Source organism: Cherax quadricarinatus, chromosome 44 (assembly GCF_038502225.1).
Source record: "Cherax quadricarinatus isolate ZL_2023a chromosome 44, ASM3850222v1, whole genome shotgun sequence".
Lineage (NCBI taxonomy): Eukaryota > Metazoa > Arthropoda > Malacostraca > Decapoda > Parastacidae > Cherax > Cherax quadricarinatus.
The window spans coordinates 29,909,478-29,927,513 of record NC_091335.1 but is presented as its reverse complement, the minus strand read 5'-3'; the positions used below and the strand labels follow the sequence as shown (position 1 = coordinate 29,927,513).

At 42.5% G+C, this 18,036-nt stretch overlaps 1 protein-coding gene across 1 annotated transcript in view; it reads right to left on the bottom strand.

Annotated features, from left to right (window-relative positions):
* LOC128697391 (nephrin-like) overlaps window positions 1-18,036 on the bottom strand; it is a 331,037-nt gene that overhangs the window by 276,161 nt on the left and 36,840 nt on the right. Inside the window, 1 exon segment of the mRNA XM_070093857.1 lies at window positions 10,527-10,684. Within this exon segment, the coding sequence (XP_069949958.1) occupies window positions 10,527-10,684 (158 nt within the window).

The window sequence follows — 18,036 nt, the reverse complement described above, 5'->3', positions numbered from 1 at the left end:
CATCTCCCTTAATTCCTGTTCTGGATCTATTGTAGTTCCACATACGATCGTACAACGCAACTTTCGAGCGTGTAATGACGCCAATCTGGAGTAACTCGTGCTCCAGGATCTCTGATCATTAAAGTTGACACAACTTCCGGCTTGTGGGTGGAGATGCTATCCTAGCAATATAGCGAGGCTAACTTTTGACAGCCGTGAACTGCCACGAACTGTTTATGTAGCTGGAGAACGCCTACAGGTACTGGAGGTGATCCATACCCCGCATCAATGTAGAAAATGCTGACCTTCGGCCACCCGGCAAAACAGTGCAAGTCAGTGGCAGAATGCCCTGTCTGTAGTGCAGCTGATCAAAGACGCCCATCCTGCAGTCACCCTCCTTCTTGCCTTAACTGTAACGAGGCGCACCTTTCCTGTTCTCGCCGTTGCCCGATTTTCTTAAGAGAGAGAGATATCCGGTGTCTTAAAGAGAATGAGGACTTCTCTTATGCCATGGCAGTTTCCCATCTCCACCTCCAATGGAGACTCCCAAGGCTCTCTTATTCCAGGATCGCTAGACGGCCCCAGACCTCGGAGGTGCCTGCTTCCACAATTGCCTCTGTGTTCTTATGTTCTTATGTTCTTATGTTCCTTAATTCCACAGCCAACTCAATGTCCAATCCTTTTACGGGCATAAGCTCTGAGGTTCTAACCTCATTATCTCTTCCTGTCCTGCTTTTCCACCTTCTCACTCTCATGTTTCAACGTCTACTCGCCCCCTCAAAACTAAATTGATGCCACATGTCTCTTCTTCTCCAAAGTCTATATCTTCGTCCAATTCTCCTTCAACTCCCAAACCACATGACATTCCCAAACGTTCTTGTCTATCTCTGAGTCTCGACCTTTACCTCGAGACTCATCTGATACTGTTGTGGAGGATCATCCACCCCCAAGTACAGTTACTCCCTCGCCTGAGCCTCTGGAAGATTCTGCTTGTCAACACACCTCTACCCCTTTGGTGTCTTCTGTTGTCTCTCCACTTTTTACCCAAACTACATCTTCTCCCTCAGCTGCCAAGCTCTCTCTTACTTGTCCCTCATCAGAAACTACTGAAGTCATCTTTGTGTTTATCGAGGAGACAACACCTACGATGGACACTGGTCCACCCTTCCGCACCCGTCTTCACATCGCCTTTCTTCACGTCACTCCAATGCTTCACTCTTTACTATTTTCCCATTGCCTTCGCATGTTGACTTTACTGACTCTCCTGGTCGATAGACAACTGCAAAATGTTACTGTTACGATCTATTAGCCGATCATAGCAGTGGAATATTCGAGGTCGCAGGGGTAATCGGGGAGAGTTTCAGGTGTTGCTCTCTCAGTTTTTTCCTGTTTGTGTCTGTTTCAAGAGCCAAAATTGCGTTCTGCTATTTACCGTTCCATCTCGGGCTATATCTTATTACATTCATCGGATCCTTTACCCGACGAGACTTTTAATAAAAGTGCACTTGTCGTGCACCACGGTATACCACATTCTCGGGGTCCTGGTCCATACCTCGCTGCATTACACTGCAGCCAGCAGCCACTTCGGCAAGTGGTATACAGTCCGTACATTATATCTTGATCCTTCTCGGCCATTATCTATTCTGGATTTGGCATCTCTGATTTCTTCCATACCTCCTCATCTCCTCTTATTAGATTATAATGCTCATTTCCTCCGAGTAGGGTCTCACTGTGACTCTCGAGGTGATCAATTTGAGGCTCTTCTAACTTCTCTTCCCATCCATGTTTTATATAAGGGTCATCTCACTCATTTCAACAGTCGCCCTCTAACTCAATCTGCTCCTCCTCAACTTCACTCGACTACATCTGGTCTGTGCTCCCTGATTTACGTAACAGCAATCATTTTCTCCTATCTTCTCGTATATATTCTCGCCCTCCTCGTAGCCCACGTTAGCGAACTGGGCCATTTACTCGCATCAAACTGTTTTTGTCCTCAACTGCTAAACTATTACAACTATTTCTGTCATCTGTTTCAACCGCAGCCTCGAATACAATCCTTCAAACCTCAGGTAGGCACCCTCAGATATGCGTGCCTTGGTGGTCTCCTACTTATGCTGCACGGGGCCGATACCGTCACAATAGGACCACAGAGCAACTCCTTGATTGTCAGCATGCTAGGGCGGTTGCCCGACGTGTCATCCGAGAAGCTAAACGCATTTGTTGGCAGGATTGTTTCTACCGTCACTTCGACTTTCTCTAGGAGTGCAGTTTAGAAAAAAGTACGGAATTTGAGAGGCAAATACTCTTCAGACACGGCTCCGGTTCTTAGGGTTGCCGGTGTCAGCACTGCCAGCCCTCTTGAATTTCCACAGAAATTGGAAATCATCTTGTCCGTATCTCTCAGGGGCTCCATCTATGCCCCTCGTTTCTTTCCTCCAAGTCTGCCAGAGAGTTATTGCTTTGAGGCTTTTCTTCTAGCAGAAAAGTCTTATAATGTGCCTTTTACACTTCTAGAACAAGAGTCAATAATTTCCACTGGCCGATGGTCGGCAGCTGGGCCTGATGACATTCATAGTCCTATGCTTCAGCCTTTACATCCGTCAGATTTCGTAGTCCTCTTACGTCTTTTAAAATTATTTGGTCGCAAGGAGTGCTTCCCAGCTTGGAAAACTGCCGTTGTTCTGCCTTTTCTTAAACCTGGAACGTCGGGCCACGATGCCTCACACTATCGTTTGGCGTGGTATTTAGACACACACAATAGCCTGTCTTCTAATTAATCTGGCCTGCGTAAGGGCCGCTCCACTACTGACCCCTTACGTTTAGATACATATGTTCGTAATGCCTTTGCTAGTAACCACTCGGTTATTACAGTACTTTATTTCTTTAAAAGGCATATGACACTACTTGTAGATACATCATACTGGCCCAAATTTATTCCTTAGGCCTCCAAGGCTATCTGCTACATTTCCGTGTTCGGGTTTATGATGTGTTTTCCCCGGACTTCGTCCAAACTGAAAGTGTTCCTCAAGGATGTGTCCTTAGCACCACTCTTTCTCTACTCGTTATAAATGATCTAGCCTCTGTTTTTCCATCCAATATTTGGTCATCACTATGTTGATGAGTTTGCTGTAGCTTGTGCAGGCGCTGACTGTCACCTAGTTGCAACCTCACTCCAGAATGCTGTCAACCGTATTTCCCATTGAGCCACTAGTCATGGGTTTTAATTTTCTGGCGCTAAAACAACCGTATTTCCCATTGAGCCACTAGTCATGGGTTTTAATTTTCTGGCGCTAAAACGTGCCCATTTTTTTTTTATTCGCCGGTATTCTGTTGTCTCTGATACTTCATTATACATGTATGGTTCTCGCATCCTTAACGTGATACGGTCAGATTTCTCGGCCTTCTGTTTGATCGTCGGCTGTCCTGGAAAGCAACATGCTATAGCCGGCTGAACATCCATAGCCGGCTGAACTTCATCTTTCATGGGGGCAGATCATCGAACTATCGTTCGACTGCATTCAGCATTCGTGTCTTTATGATTTCAAGAGTCAGTTCACCCCTGACTATGGCGACAATATATATTCTGCAGACCCTCCTGCAACTCTTTGTAAACATGATTCCATTTATCATCAGGGATTACGTTTATGTCTAGGTGCTTTTCGCTCTTGCCCTGTCGAGAGACTATATGCAGAGGCGCATATTACATCCTTGAATGATCACCATAATGCCCATTTCCCCCGTTATTTTGTCCGCTCTCATGACCTTCGCGATCTTTCTATATACAGGATAGTACGGACTTTAGTAGGGGTCCAGTATTTGTTTATTCTGTCCCTTATCTCTTCGTCTTCACTCGCTCTTGACTTCTCTTCAGTTACCCCCATTATATAGATCTGGAATCTAACCTTTCTCCTCGCCTTTGGGAGGTTCAGACAGTTCGTGTCTGTTATTTCGCACTGCCGTGCACGAAAGCTCAAATACCTACAGTGGCTTCTCGCTTTCTTTCGGTCTCATTCTCGTTCAGTTGTAGTTTACACTGATGGTTCTAAATACTCTTCACTTTGTCTTGTTTGTAGCAGTGTTCCAGGACAGTGTTGTGCAAGGTCATGTATTAGACTCAGCTAGCATCTTCACAGCTGAACTGTATGCAGTTTTCATAGCGATTATCGGCACTGCGTCCAGACCTCATTATCTGTGGTAGTCTAAGACTCTTTCAATGTTTTGCAAGCTATCAAAAAATTTAACTCGGTTCATTCCCTGGTTCTTCGTATACAACTTTCGTTGCGCCTTATTTAGAGGAAAAACAAAGAAATAGTTTTGTGCTGGGTACCTGGGCATGACTCACCATACCACGGACAAGAACAGAACCCGTTAGCCACTGGGCCAGCTGGGCATGTTGATGTTCAGGGCAGCGAGTGGGCAGACTGCTCCATGGTCTACGGTACATGACCTTCCAGTTTCATATAAAGGTATTCTATTACCTGGAGAGTTTACCTGGAGAGAGTTCCGGGGGTCAACGCCCCCGCGGCCTGTCTGTGACCAGGCCTCCTTAGGTCAGTGTCCCAGGATGCGACCCACACCAGTCGACTAACACCCAGGTACCCATTTTACTGATGGGGAACATAGACAACAGGTTGAAAGAAACACGTCCAATGTTTCTACTCTGGCTGGGAATCGAACCCAGACCCTCACCGTGTGAAGCGAGAGCGTTAACCACCAGGCCACCAGAGCCGCCTTCGCAGCTGTTGGCAACTATGTTGGTCTGAACTGATTCCTTTAAGCCGAGTATCGGATCCTGTTCTATTTAGCATCGATGTGGAGATTGGGAGACTACACTCTCCCGTCTTCGCATCGGGCGCACACGTCTCACTCATGGGTATCTGCCGTCAACATGACTCAAGAAATCGTAATGACACGATTGCAAACAAACCATACCCCCGGCCGGGATTGAACCCGCGACGGGCTGGAGTTTTGAGACTCTATGACCGCGAGTTCAATCCCGGCCGGGGGTATGGTTTCATGGGTATCTCATGGACAGGCGCCCAGTTCCACTTCGTGCGAGTTGTCAGGTTGCAATTTCAGTCTGCCATATTCTACTTGACTGTCTTGTCTATCAACAAGCACGCAGAATTTACCTCGGACGTCGTCACCGCTGTAACACTCTATCTTCCCTCCTCGCTGACGGCCCCACATTTGACACAGACTCCTTCTTTGACTTTTTGACAACAGATTTATTACAGCCATTACTCTGCAGCGCTGTATAACCCCTGTGGGTTAGCGATTAATTTTGATTATAATAACACTTATAACCACTGTAGGATGAAAGCGTGAAATACTTATTCAGCTATCTGTGTATTAATCTGTCTGTCTCTGCCTCCATCTGTCTGTTTCTCTCTCTGTCTCTGTCTCCCTCTACCTCTCTTTCTGTCTGATATTCTCTTTCCTCTCTCTCTCTCTCTCTCTCTCTCTCTCTCTCTCTCGCTCTTAGGTAACAAATAACAATTAACACCGATAAAAATGTAAGAAAACCACACATGTATTAACAAATAAATATGTCCTAGTATTTATTTGCGCACCATTGTAAACGAGGTTCCTGCAGCCCCTTGACGTAGTCTGATTAAATGTAAATACGTGGCCTCATCTTTTGCTGGTTTATGTTTGAATTAGCTTTCTAGCGTATAAGAAAAGTAAATAAATTACTTTTCTTGCTTACTACACTAGTTCAGCTGCGCATTTCCCACACTTCTCAAAAACCAGACATTATTTACCTCTTACCTCGTCTCACCTGTTTAAACACCACAGAGTTTGCTTGCAAAAAAATTAGTACCATATATGCAGGCGTATACTTAAACCTTTTAAGCAAAAATATATCTTTGTAAAAAGTAGAGGTCGACTAATAGGCTGAGTATAAAAGTTGCTGAGATATGACAGAGGTGAAAAAAAGGTCAGGGAACTTTACCGAGGGTGGGAAGTGACGCCACTAGCCAACTGATGCCATGATGCTAGTACTGTATCATGAGTCTCAGGTGCAAGTTGTATTTTTGTATTTGCTGTTTCTTGTTGTCTAGTCACGTTTTTATTAAAAATAATACATAATATACGAAAATATTAAGTCTATCCCCGTCACTAACCTAATATAGGAGGAGTATGGAGTCCGTCTTATCACGGACATAAACATTGTCACCTAATAGCGTGTCGGCTCCAACGTCTCGGGAACGACACGCTATTAGGCTTTTCGAACAGGTCTGCTACTGTGGTCGGCTGATCAACACGTTTACAAGTCATGTAACGAAAAATCTACCTCAGTAATTTCAGATTTTATATTTGCCGTATCAAAGATAATTTTCAATGAATGATTAAGGTGTAGAAATTGTAGAGAGGACAATCTATCTGACGAATATTGGCCTAAAACCTGAATTAACACCTCCAGATTTTAGGGGAAGACTTGTACACGGGGCAGACTTGTACGCCTGCGTATACGGTCAATTAATTTTGGGATGTTCTTTCTGTTCTCCATAAGTTTACCAGATGATTGTTCTTTTAGTAATATCCTTTATATTAGTTTATATACCAAGACCCTTTTTATGCACTGTTTACTATCAATGTTTTTATCCTTGTATAACAGGAGTTAAGAGGGTATAAAGGTTAGTGTGACGCCGACCATGTCACCCACTGTTAGGGGTCAGACATGGCCCTCTGGAGGACGGGATAATGGGAGAGTAATCATGCTTACATGTATGATGTACAACCTCTTGTCAATTTTCTAAACCTTTCATTTAAACTCTGTCAGACATAGAAATATCTTGAGCCCTTGATACAGAGAATTCTTCACCTGGCTAACCAGTGTACCTGACCGACTTCCACTAGTGGGTGTCTTTCCACAAGTATGTTGTACCCTGAGGTAACTTTGTGTACCCTGCAAATATTCTTATGTATTGAACAATTAGTTACATGTGCAACTGGGTATCTTAATTACGTACAAGTTTTGGAAACCAGTTCCTTCATCAGTACATTACAGAGGACTAAAGAGATAGAAGGAAATGTAATCCGCCCTTCAAACTAAAAAAAGATAATGTAATCTGACCCTCAACCTAAAAGATACTGGAATCCGTCCCTCAACCTAAAAGAAGATAAGGTATTTCGTCCCTCAACCTAAAAAAAGATAATATAATCCTTCCCTCAACCTAAAAGAAGATAATGTAATCCGTCCTTCAACCTAAAAGAAGATAATATAATCCTTCCCTCAACCTAAAAGAAGATAATGTAATCCGTCCTTCATCCTAAAAGAAGATAATGTAATCCGTCCTTCATCCTAAAAGAAGATAATGTAATCCGTCCTTCATCCTAAAAGAAGATAATGTAATCCGTCCTTCATCCTAAAAGAAGATAATGTAATCCGACCCTCATCCTAAAACCAGGTGGTCAGTAGTGTAATCTGGAGTCTGCATCTCAGGCTGGAAGAAGTGGATTTATATACTAGTGTCAGATGAGATGCTGCATCTCATCTGTCGCCATTTTTTCCACCCTGCGCTAAATTTATCACATATTACTTTTTAAATAGGTGGACTGGTAAGCCAGGACAAGGCCTCGGTCAAATGACCAAAAACTCCAGTGGCTCGTTAGGAAGCATTTGTTTTGTTTCCTGGCTGATTTTACCTAACCTAACCTGTGCTTCAGATTCCTCTAGACTACAGAACTGAACACCTGCTCTTGGGCCGAGGGACTGATTACCTCATCTTCCACCTCTTCAGTCCTCTGTGTTGTACGTGTATAGCCACTGACTGGCGATACGTCGTCTTAAAAAAGATACCCAGTTGTTGGACATGTGTCTAATTCTTCTTAATTTATACATATACACCAATGATGATATATAATACTCCTATACATTGTGCTTAAGGTTAGGTTAGGTTAGGTTAGGTTAGGTTAGGTTAGGTTAGGTAAGGTTCATTAGGAAACAGGACAAGTGTTTCCCGACACGGGTCTTGGTCAGATGATAACCCTCCATTAGAGCTTTTGGTCATATAACCGAGACTTTCAGCTGGCTTGCCGGTCCACCCTTTTAAAATTATGGTTATAGTTATAAGAATGTAAGTCAACTAAGTAATTTCAGACTATTGCCCAATAGTAGCATGAATTTGTGTGCAGTTGGCTGTTTGCTCTCTAAATTATAATTACATTATAATTACTTTTCCTTTCAAGCTTATAAACTTAGACAAACAGTATATGTTGCATCACATGAAACAAGAATGGTCCATAATATGATTAAATGCGTATTTAGCATACAGGCGGATAGTATGCAACCCGAGGTGCAGATAAGTGGTTCAGAGAGCCGACAGGATGATGAATTAGATACATATACAAAACTTGGTCATCGTGGTTTCTTCAGTCCAATGTAGAGAAAGGTGAAATATGAGGAGTTTGAGGTGATCAGTCCTTCAGCCTACAGTCAATGTGATCAGTCTATCAACCTTGATATGAGTTCAGTATATATGCAGGGAAGGAGCTTATATACCGCAGACAGGTGAGGTGAAGCAGCAGTAGACGGCATCACATTGGACAAAGCCACAGGTGGAGCTAGGTCATGCCTATACGTTAGGCAAGCATACAATTCCGGCTGGCGACACGTCCCGTGGGACACGAAACTCGTTTTGCTTGCCAGTATTTTTATTGCTTAATTCACGACAAGTCACCAATTTATATAGTCTCTATATACATTTACATTAATAGGAAGAGAATGATTGGTATACAGAGGATAGTGGCTAGAAAAAGCGTAAGGGCACTAACCTGGGCACTGAGGATACTTGTCTGAGCTGAGGAGCACTGAGCTAGAGCAGAAATGACTGATCATGGCAGATGATGACTTTGATTTAAGCAGCGAGGACACTGAACTGGGCACAGATGACATTGATTTAGGCAGGGATGACACAGACATGTGTAGAGAAGGCATTCTCCGATGCAGAGAAGTCACTGACCTGGGTAGTGAGGGCACTGCCTGTGCAAGGAGCATAGTGACCTGAACACAGAGGACGCTGTCTTGGGTAGGAAAAACACTAACATAGGCAGGATGAATATTAGAAGGAAGCGAGGTAAAATAAGCTTTGCGTTTTAGGGGCTTGAGCATCCAGCAGGTTTGTGAGAGGAATTAGACACATGAATAACATCTGTCTTTTTAATTGTAGATGTTTCGCCGTTCAGTAACTTTAATAATAAAACACATGGACATAATCTGAAGAATGAAGAAATATACACATCAGACAGTGAAGTAATCAGTCTCTCATTCTAGGAGCAAGTGATGAGCACTGTAGACGTGACTGAAGCACAGACAAGAAGACGGGTGCTTGTATACTGGAGTCAGATGAAGTGCAGCTGACGAAGGTATTGTCACAAGTAGACGGGATTTCCCAGTGGAAGTAGGTCATGCCCAAAGAGTTAGTAAATAGGCTGTGGTGATGTAGTCTACATTAAGATTCTGTGTCGTTGCTGTGTCTGACAAGCTGCATATCAGTGGTATACAGTACCTCCAAGATGATAAATTAAACACACATCTGCAACATGTGGACATTTTAATTTTACAGGTATTTCGCCATCCAGTGACAGTATCAATACAATACTAAGATATAACCTGAAGACTGCAGTAGTATATATATCAGACAGTGGAAGATGACTACGGTGCTCACCTGCTCCTGGGCTGGAGGGACTGATAACCTCTACTGTATATATTTTTACAGTCGTCAGATTACAGGGAGCTGGGCGACAAAATAAAATGAACACCTTGTTCTATAATATATTTTATTTTCAGAATGGAAATGGCTTTTTATTTGCAGCTAAATCCGAACCAGTTCGTCGATTAATTGATTCATATAGCAACTGATCAGTATCCAGGAAAATTTTGAGCCATTATTCAAGCAAACTCAAACTCTTTGTAAGACGACGGTGTAGGTAATCGCTTCTTGACTTGCTGGTCCAGTTTACCCCACAGATGCTCGATAATATTTAGATCCGGCGGTTGTGGAGCCAATCTAAGTGCTCGACTTCCCTATTATGTTCTTCATGTCAATTTTATACAACTCTAGCGGTGTGAACTGGTGAATTATCGTCTTGGAAGGCAACGCAAAAGTGGTCCTCTAATGCAATTAAATTGATTTAGTCATTCGACAGTTAGACAGTTCAATCGGCAGGTGTTTATGTTCTTTTGTCCAACATTATATAGCCACTGTTGGCAAAAGTCGACAAAGATACTTAGATGTTGCTTGTATGAGTGTATTTGATAGGTGTGAATGAATGTATTGTTCACAGTGTGAGCAAGGTAATGTTTATCTTGTCAAGGAAATACACACCTGGACAGGGAGGCCACAGACCTGGACAGGGAGGCCACAGACCTGGACAGGGAGGCCACAGACCTGGACAGGGAGGCAACAGACCTGGACAGGGAGGCCACAAACCTGGACAAATAAGACACTGAATTGTTCAAGAAGGGTGCTAACCTGTTCAAGAAGGCCTATGACCTGGGGGCAGAGGGAGCATTGACCCAGGGCAGGATGGGCACTGACCTGGGCAGGGTATGTGAAAGGAAGACCATCCTTCCACCATAGAAGTCGTGCTGGGGGTCGTGCACCCTCCCCAACACAGGTGATGGTGCCAGGAACACCCTCCACCAGTCTCACCAGGCCATCACTCCCAGTCACCAGCCGTACTGATGTCGCTGAGTCTGACGAGATAAAATATAGCCTAGTGTTAATGAGAGAAAGAGAGAGAGAGAAAAAAAACAGAGGTATGTGTATGGATGTGGAATCTGGATACTCACGAGATATGGTGGATGAATTTGGGAGGGTATGTAAAAGGATATTAAAAGCGAACGTAGGAAAGAGTAGGCAGATGAAGATAAAAAAAAAAACAGGCAATGAAATATTTAATATCAGATTGGAGTGAAGGAATATGGACGAAGTGAATGTGTTCAGATATTTCGGAGTGGACGTGTCAAAAAGAGGTGACTGGTGCATTGAGGCATCTATGGAAACAAAGAATGTTATCAGTGGAGACAAAAAGGGGAATGTATGAGAGTATAGTGGTACTAATGCTCATACATGGGTGTGAAGTATGATTGAATGTTGTAACAAGGAGAAGGCTGGAGGAAGTGGAGATATCATGTCTGAGGGCAATGTGTGGTGTGAATATTACGCAGAGAATTCGAAGCTTAGAGATTAGGAGGAGGTGCGGAATTAGTAAAAGTATTTATCCAGATGGCTGAAGATGGGTTGTTGAGGTGGTCTGGATATTCAGTGAGAATGGATCAGAATAGGATGACTTTGAGAGCGTATAGAACTGGAGTGGAGGGAAGATGGGGTATGGTTCGTCTCATTAAAGGCTGGAGAGAGGGGGGGGGTAAAGCTGGTTTTGAATGCCAAGTGCTTAGATACCGAGCAAGTGTGTAGGCAAGTGGATCTCAAGACATCCCTGTATTCCATAACCCCAGTTCCTCTACCTCAATACACGCAAAAGGAATAGTGCAAGGTGGTCATAGCATCCAGTGTATAAAAATATACTGTGCATTTCTGTCTATGTTTGTGCATACGAATATATATAAGTATATATTCAAAGGCATAAGTGTGAATATATATCTTTGAGTATATATATGTACAGATGAATACTTATGCATTATATATATATATATATATATATATATATATATATATATATATATATATATATATATATATATATATATATATATATATATACACTCGCAAACAGTCACAGAAGGTCGATGTTAACTATGCAGGACAAACCACCGGGGGGGGGGGAGGGGTGGAAATCTTTAGCTCAAGTACTTTCACAGTTCTCAGTGCGTCATCAGGAGCTGTGCAATGTTGCAAGGTTGCAACTGAAGGAGTGAGGGGAAGTTTTTTCTCAGAATAGCGCAATGCTGGTGTTTGGTAGTGTATAATGTTGGTAGTGTATAATGTTGGTAGTGTATAATGTTGGTAGTGTATAATGTTGGTAGTGTATAACGTTGGTAGTGTGTAATGCTGGTAGTGTATAATGTTGGTAGTGTATAATGTTGGTAGTGTATAATGTTGGTAGTGTATAATGTTGGTAGTGTGTAATGTTGGTAGAGTGTAATGTTGGTAGTGTGTAATGCTGGTAGTGTATAATGTTGGTAGTGTATAATGTTGGTAGTGTATAATGTTGGTAGTGTATAATGTTGGTAGTGTATAATGTTGGTAGTGTGTAATGTTGGTAGTGTGTAATGCTGGTAGTGTATAATGTTGGTAGTGTATAATGTTGGTAGTGTATAATGTTGGTAGTGTATAATGTTGGTAGTGTATAACGTTGGTAGTGTGTAATGCTGGTAGTGTATAATGTTGGTAGTGTATTATGTTGGTAGTGTATAATGTTGGTAGTGTATAATGTTGGTAGTGTGTAATGTTGGTAGAGTGTAATGTTGGTAGTGTGTAATGCTGGTAGTGTATAATGTTGGTAGTGTATAATGTTGGTAGTGTATAATGTTGGTAGTGTATAATGTTGGTAGTGTATAATGTTGGTAGTGTGTAATGTTGGTAGTGTGTAATGTTGGTAGTGTGTAATGTTGGTAGTGTGTAATGTAGGCAGTGTATAATGTTGGCAGTGTGTAATGTTGGCAGTGTGTAATGTTGGTAGTGTGTAATGTTGGTAGTGTGTAATGTTGGTAGTGTGTAATGTAGGCAGTGTATAATGTTGGCAGTGTATAATGTTGGCAGTGTGTAATGTTGGTAGTGTGTAATGTTGGTAGTGTGTAATGTTGGTAGTGTGTAATGTTGGTAGTGTGTAATGTTGGTAGTGTGTAATGTTGGTAGTGTATAATGTTGGTAGTGTATAATGTTGGTAGCGTGTAATGTTGGTAGTGAATAATGTTGGTAGCGTGTAATGTTGGCAGTGTATAATGTTGGTAGTGTATAATGTTGGTAGTGTATAATGTTGGTAGTGTATAATGTTGGTAGTGTATGTTAGTAGTGTATAACGTTGGTAGTGTATAATGCTGGTAATATAATATATAGTTGGTAGTGTATAATGTTGGTAATATAATATATAGTTGGTAGTGTATAATGCTGGTAATATAATACAACGTTGGTAGTGCAAGGTAATAACGGAAGTATATTTGGTTATCGTTGTTGATAACGGACCAAAAATGGATAAGTGAATGAAAGATACAAGAAAACAAGATTAGAGAGAGGGATGTAACGCTGGCTCTCTGAGGCTGTCTTTAATTGGCTGGCTAATTAATTGAGCGTCAAGCCTCTCAAAGGCTTATTAACTTGCACCTCACATGTTCACAACCTGTCAAGATAACTTGAATCTCTTTAAAATGGGCTGAGATTAGTTAATTAGGGAATAAACACTTAATGACTTTTCAGAAGATCTGAGAGACGGTGCGCGTCGCTAAGATCAGTGCGTCAGTAGGAGTCGCTAAGATCAGTGTGTCAGTGGGAGTCGCTAAGATCAGTGCGTCAGTAGGAGTCGCTAAGATCAGTGTGTCAGTGGGAGTCGCTAAGATCAGTGTGTCAGTAGGAGTCGCTAAGATCAGTGTGTCAGTGGGAGTCGCTAAGATCAGTGTGTCAGTAGGAGTCGCTAAGATCAGTGTGTCAGTAGGAGTCGCTAAGATCAGTGCGTCAGTAGGAGTCGCTAAGATCAGTGTGTCAGTAGGACTCGCTAAGATCAGTGTGTCAGTAGGAGTCGCTAAGATCAGTGTGTCAGTAGGAGTCGCTAAGATCAGTGTGTCAGTAGGAGTCGCTAAGATCAGTGTGTCAGTAGGAGTCGCTAAGATCAGTGTGTCAGTAGGAGTCGCTAAGATCAGTGTGTCAGTAGGAGTCGCTAAGATCAGTGTGTCAGTAGGAGTCGCTAAGATCAGTTTGTCAGTAGGAGTCGCTAAGATCAGTGTGTCAGTAGGAGTCGCTAAGATCAGTGTGTCAGTAGGAGTCGCTAAGATTAGTGTGTCAGTAGGAGTCGCTAAGATCAGTGTGTCAGTAGGAATCGCCAAGATCAATGTGTCAGTAGGAGTCGCTAAGATCAGTGTGTCAGTAGGAGTCGCTAAGATCAGTGTGTCAGTAGGAGTAGCTAAGATCAGTGCGTCAGTAGGAGTCGCTAAGATTAGTGTGTCAGTAGGAGTCGCTAAGATCAGTGTGTCAGTAGGAGTCGCTAAGATCAGTGTGTCAGTAGGAGTCGCTAAGATCAGTGTGTCAGTAGGAGTCGCTAAGATCAGTGTGTCAGTAGGAGTCGCTAAGATCAGTGTGTAAGTAGGAGTCGCTAAGATCAGTGTGTCAGTAGGAGTCGCTAAGATCAGTGTGTCAGTAGGAGTCGCTAAGATCAGTGTGTCAGTAGGAGTCGCTAAGATCAGTGTGTCAGTAGGAGTCGCTAAGATCAGTGTGTCAGTAGGAGTCGCTAAGATTAGTGTGTCAGTAGGAGTCGCTAAGATCAGTGTGTCAGTAGGAATCGCCAAGATCAATGTGTCAGTAGGAGTCGCTAAGATCAGTGTGTCAGTAGGAGTCGCTAAGATCAGTGCGTCAGTAGGAGTCGCTAAGATTAGTGCGTCAGTAGGAGTAGCTAAGATCAGTGCGTCAGTAGGAGTCGCTTAGATCAGTGCGTCAGTAGCAGTCGCTAAGATCAGTGTGTCAGTAGGAGTCGCTAAGATTAGTGTGTCAGTAGGAGTCGCTAAGATCAGTGTGTCAGTAGGAATCGCCAAGATCAGTGTGTCAGTAGGAGTCGCTAAGATCAGTGTGTCAGTAGGAGTCGCTAAGATCAGTGTGTCAGCAGGAGTCGCTAAGATCAATGTGTCAGTAGGAGTCACTAAGATCAGTGTGTCAGTAGGAGTCGCTAAGATCAGTGTGTCAGTAGGAGTCCCTAAGATCAGTGTGTCAGTAGGAGTCGCTAAGATCAGTGCGTCAGTAGGAGTCGCTAAGATCAGTGTGTCAGTAGGAGTCGCTAAGATCAGTGCGTCAGTAGGAGTCGCTAAGATCAGTGTGTCAGTAGGAGTCGCTAAGATCAGTGCGTCAGTAGGAGTCGCTAAGATCAGTGCTTCCTAAGTTAACACTCAGCTTCCTAAGTTAACAATCACCTTGCTTAGTTAACATTTATCTTCCTAAGTTAACACTCAGCTTACTTAGTTAACACTCAGCTTCCATAGTTAACACTCAGCTTCCTTAGTTAACACTCAGCTTCCTCAGTTAACACTCAGATTCCTTAGTTAACACTCAGCTTCCTTAGTTAGCACTGAGCTTCCTTAGTTAACACTCAGCTTCCTTAGTTAGCACTCAGCTTCCTTAGCTAACACTCAGCTTCCTTAGTTAACACTCAACTTCCTTAGCTAACACTCAGCTTCCTTAGTTAACACTCAACTTCCTTAGTTAACACTCAGCTTCCTTAGTTAACGCTCAGCTTCCTTAGTTAACACTCAGCTTCCGTAGTTAACACTCAGCTTCCTTAGTTAACACACAGCTTCCTTAGTTAGCACACAGCTTCCTTAGTTAACACTCAGCTTCCTTAGTTAACACTCAGCTTCCTTAGTTAACACTCAGCTTCCTTAGTTAACACTCAGCTTCCTTAGTTAACACTCAGCTTCCTTAGTTAACACTCAGCTTCCTTAGCTAACACTCAGCTTCCTTAGTTAACACTCAGCTTCCTTAGTTAACACTCAGCTTCCTTAGTTAACACTCAGCTTCCTTAGTTAACACTCAGCTTCCGTAGTTAACACTCAGCTTCCTTAGTTAACACACAGCTTCCTTAGTTAGCACACAGCTTCCTTAGTTAACACTCAGCTTCCTTAGTTAACACTCAGCTTCCTTAGTTAACACTCAGCTTCCTTAGTTAACACTCAGCTTCCTAAGTTAACACTCAGCTTCCTTAGTTAACACTCAGCTTCCTTAGTTAACACACAGCTTCCTTAGTTAACACTCAGCTTCCTTAGTTAACACTCAGCTTCCTTAGTTAACACTCAGCTTCCTTAGTCAACACTCAGCTTCCTTAGTCAACACTCAGCTTCCTAAGTTAACACTCAGATTTCTTAGTTAACATTCAGCTTCCTTTGTTAAAACTCAGCTTCCTTAGTTAACACTTAGCTTCCTAAGTTAACACTCAGCTTCCTTAGTTAACACTCCGCTTCCTTAGTTAACACTCAGCTTCCTTAGTTAACACTCAGCTTCCTTTGTTAACACTCAGCTTCCTTAGTCAACACTCAGCTTCCTTAGTTTACTCACAGCTTCCTTAGTTAGCACTCAGCTTCCTTAGTCAACACTCAGCTTCCTAAGTTAATACTCAGCTTCCTTAGTTTACTCACAGCTTCCTTTGTTAACACTCAGCTTCCTTTGTTAACACTCAGCTTCCTAAGTTAACACACAGCTTCCTTAGTTAATTCACAGCTTCCTTAGTTAACACTCAGCTTCCTTAGTTAACACTCAGCTTCCTTAGTTAACACTCAGCTTCCTTAGTTAACACTCAGCTTCCTTAGTTAACACTCAGCTTCCTTAGTTAACTCTCAGCTTCCTTAGTTAACACTCAGCTTGCTTAGTTAACATTCAGCTTCCTAAGTTAACACTCAGCTTCCTTAGTTAACACTCAGCTTCCTTAGTTAACACTCAGCTTCCTTAGTTAACACTCAGCTTCCTTAGTTAACACTCAGCTTCCTTAGTTAACACTCAGCTTCCTTAGTTAACACTCAGCTTCCTTAGTTAACACTCAGCTTCCTTAGTCAACACTCAGCTTCCTTAGTTAACACTCAGCTTCCTTAGTTAACACTCAGCTTCCTTAGTTAACACTCAGCTTCCTTAGTTAACACTCAGCTTCCTTAGTCAACACTCAGCTTCCTTAGTTAGCACTCAGCTTCCTTAGTTAACACTCAGCTTCCTTAGTTAACACTCAGCTTCCTTAGTTAACACCCAGCTTCCTTAGTTAACACTCAGCTACCTTAGTTAACACTCAGCTTCCTTAGTTAACACTCAGCTTCCTTAGTTAACACTCAGCTTCCTTAGTTAGCACTGAGCTTCCTTAGTTAACACTCAGCTTCCTTAGTTAACACTGAGCTTCCTTAGTTAACACTCAGCTTCCGTAGTTAACACTCAGCTTCCTTAGTTAACACACAGCTTCCTTAGTTAGCACTCAGCTTCCTTAGTTAACACTCAGCTTCCTTAGTTAACACTCAGCTTCCTAAGTTAACACTCAGCTTCCTTAGTTAACGCTCAGTTTCCCTACTTAACACACAGCTTCCTTAGTTAACACTCAGCTTCCTTAGTTAACACTCAGCTTCCTTAGTTAACACTCAGCTTCTTTAGTCAACACACAGCTTCCTTAGTTAACACTCAGATTTCTTAGTTAACACTCAGCTTCCTTCGTTAACACTCAGCTTCCTAAGTTAACACTCAGCTTCCCTCGTTAACACACAGCTTCCTTAGTTAACACTAAGCTTCCTTAGTTAACACTAAGCTTCCTTAGTTAACACTCAGCTTCCTTAGTTAACACTCAGCTTGCTTAGTTAACATTCAGCTTCCTAAGTTAACACTCAGCTTCCTTAGTTAACACTCAGCTTCCTTAGTTAACACTCAGCTTCCTTAGTTAACACTCAGCTTCCTTAGTTAACACTCAGCTTCCTTAGTTAACACTCAGCTTCCTTAGTTAACACTCAGCTTCCTTAGTTAACACTCAGCTTCCTTAGTCAACACTCAGCTTCCTTAGTTAACACTCAGCTTCCTTAGTTAACACTCAGCTTCCTTATTTAACACTCAGCTTCCTTAGTTAACACTCAGCTTCCTTAGTCAACACTCAGCTTCCTTAGTTAGCACTCAGCTTCCTTAGTTAACACTCAGCTTCCTTAGTTAACACTCAGCTTCCTTAGTTAACACTCAGCTTCCTTAGTTAACACTCAGCTACCTTAGTTAACACTCAGCTTCCTTAGTTAACACTCAGCTTCCTTAGTTAACACTCAGCTTCCTTAGTTAGCACTGAGCTTCCTTAGTTAACACTCAGCTTCCTTAGTTAACACTGAGCTTCCTTAGTTAACACTCAGCTTCCGTAGTTAACACTCAGCTTCCTTAGTTA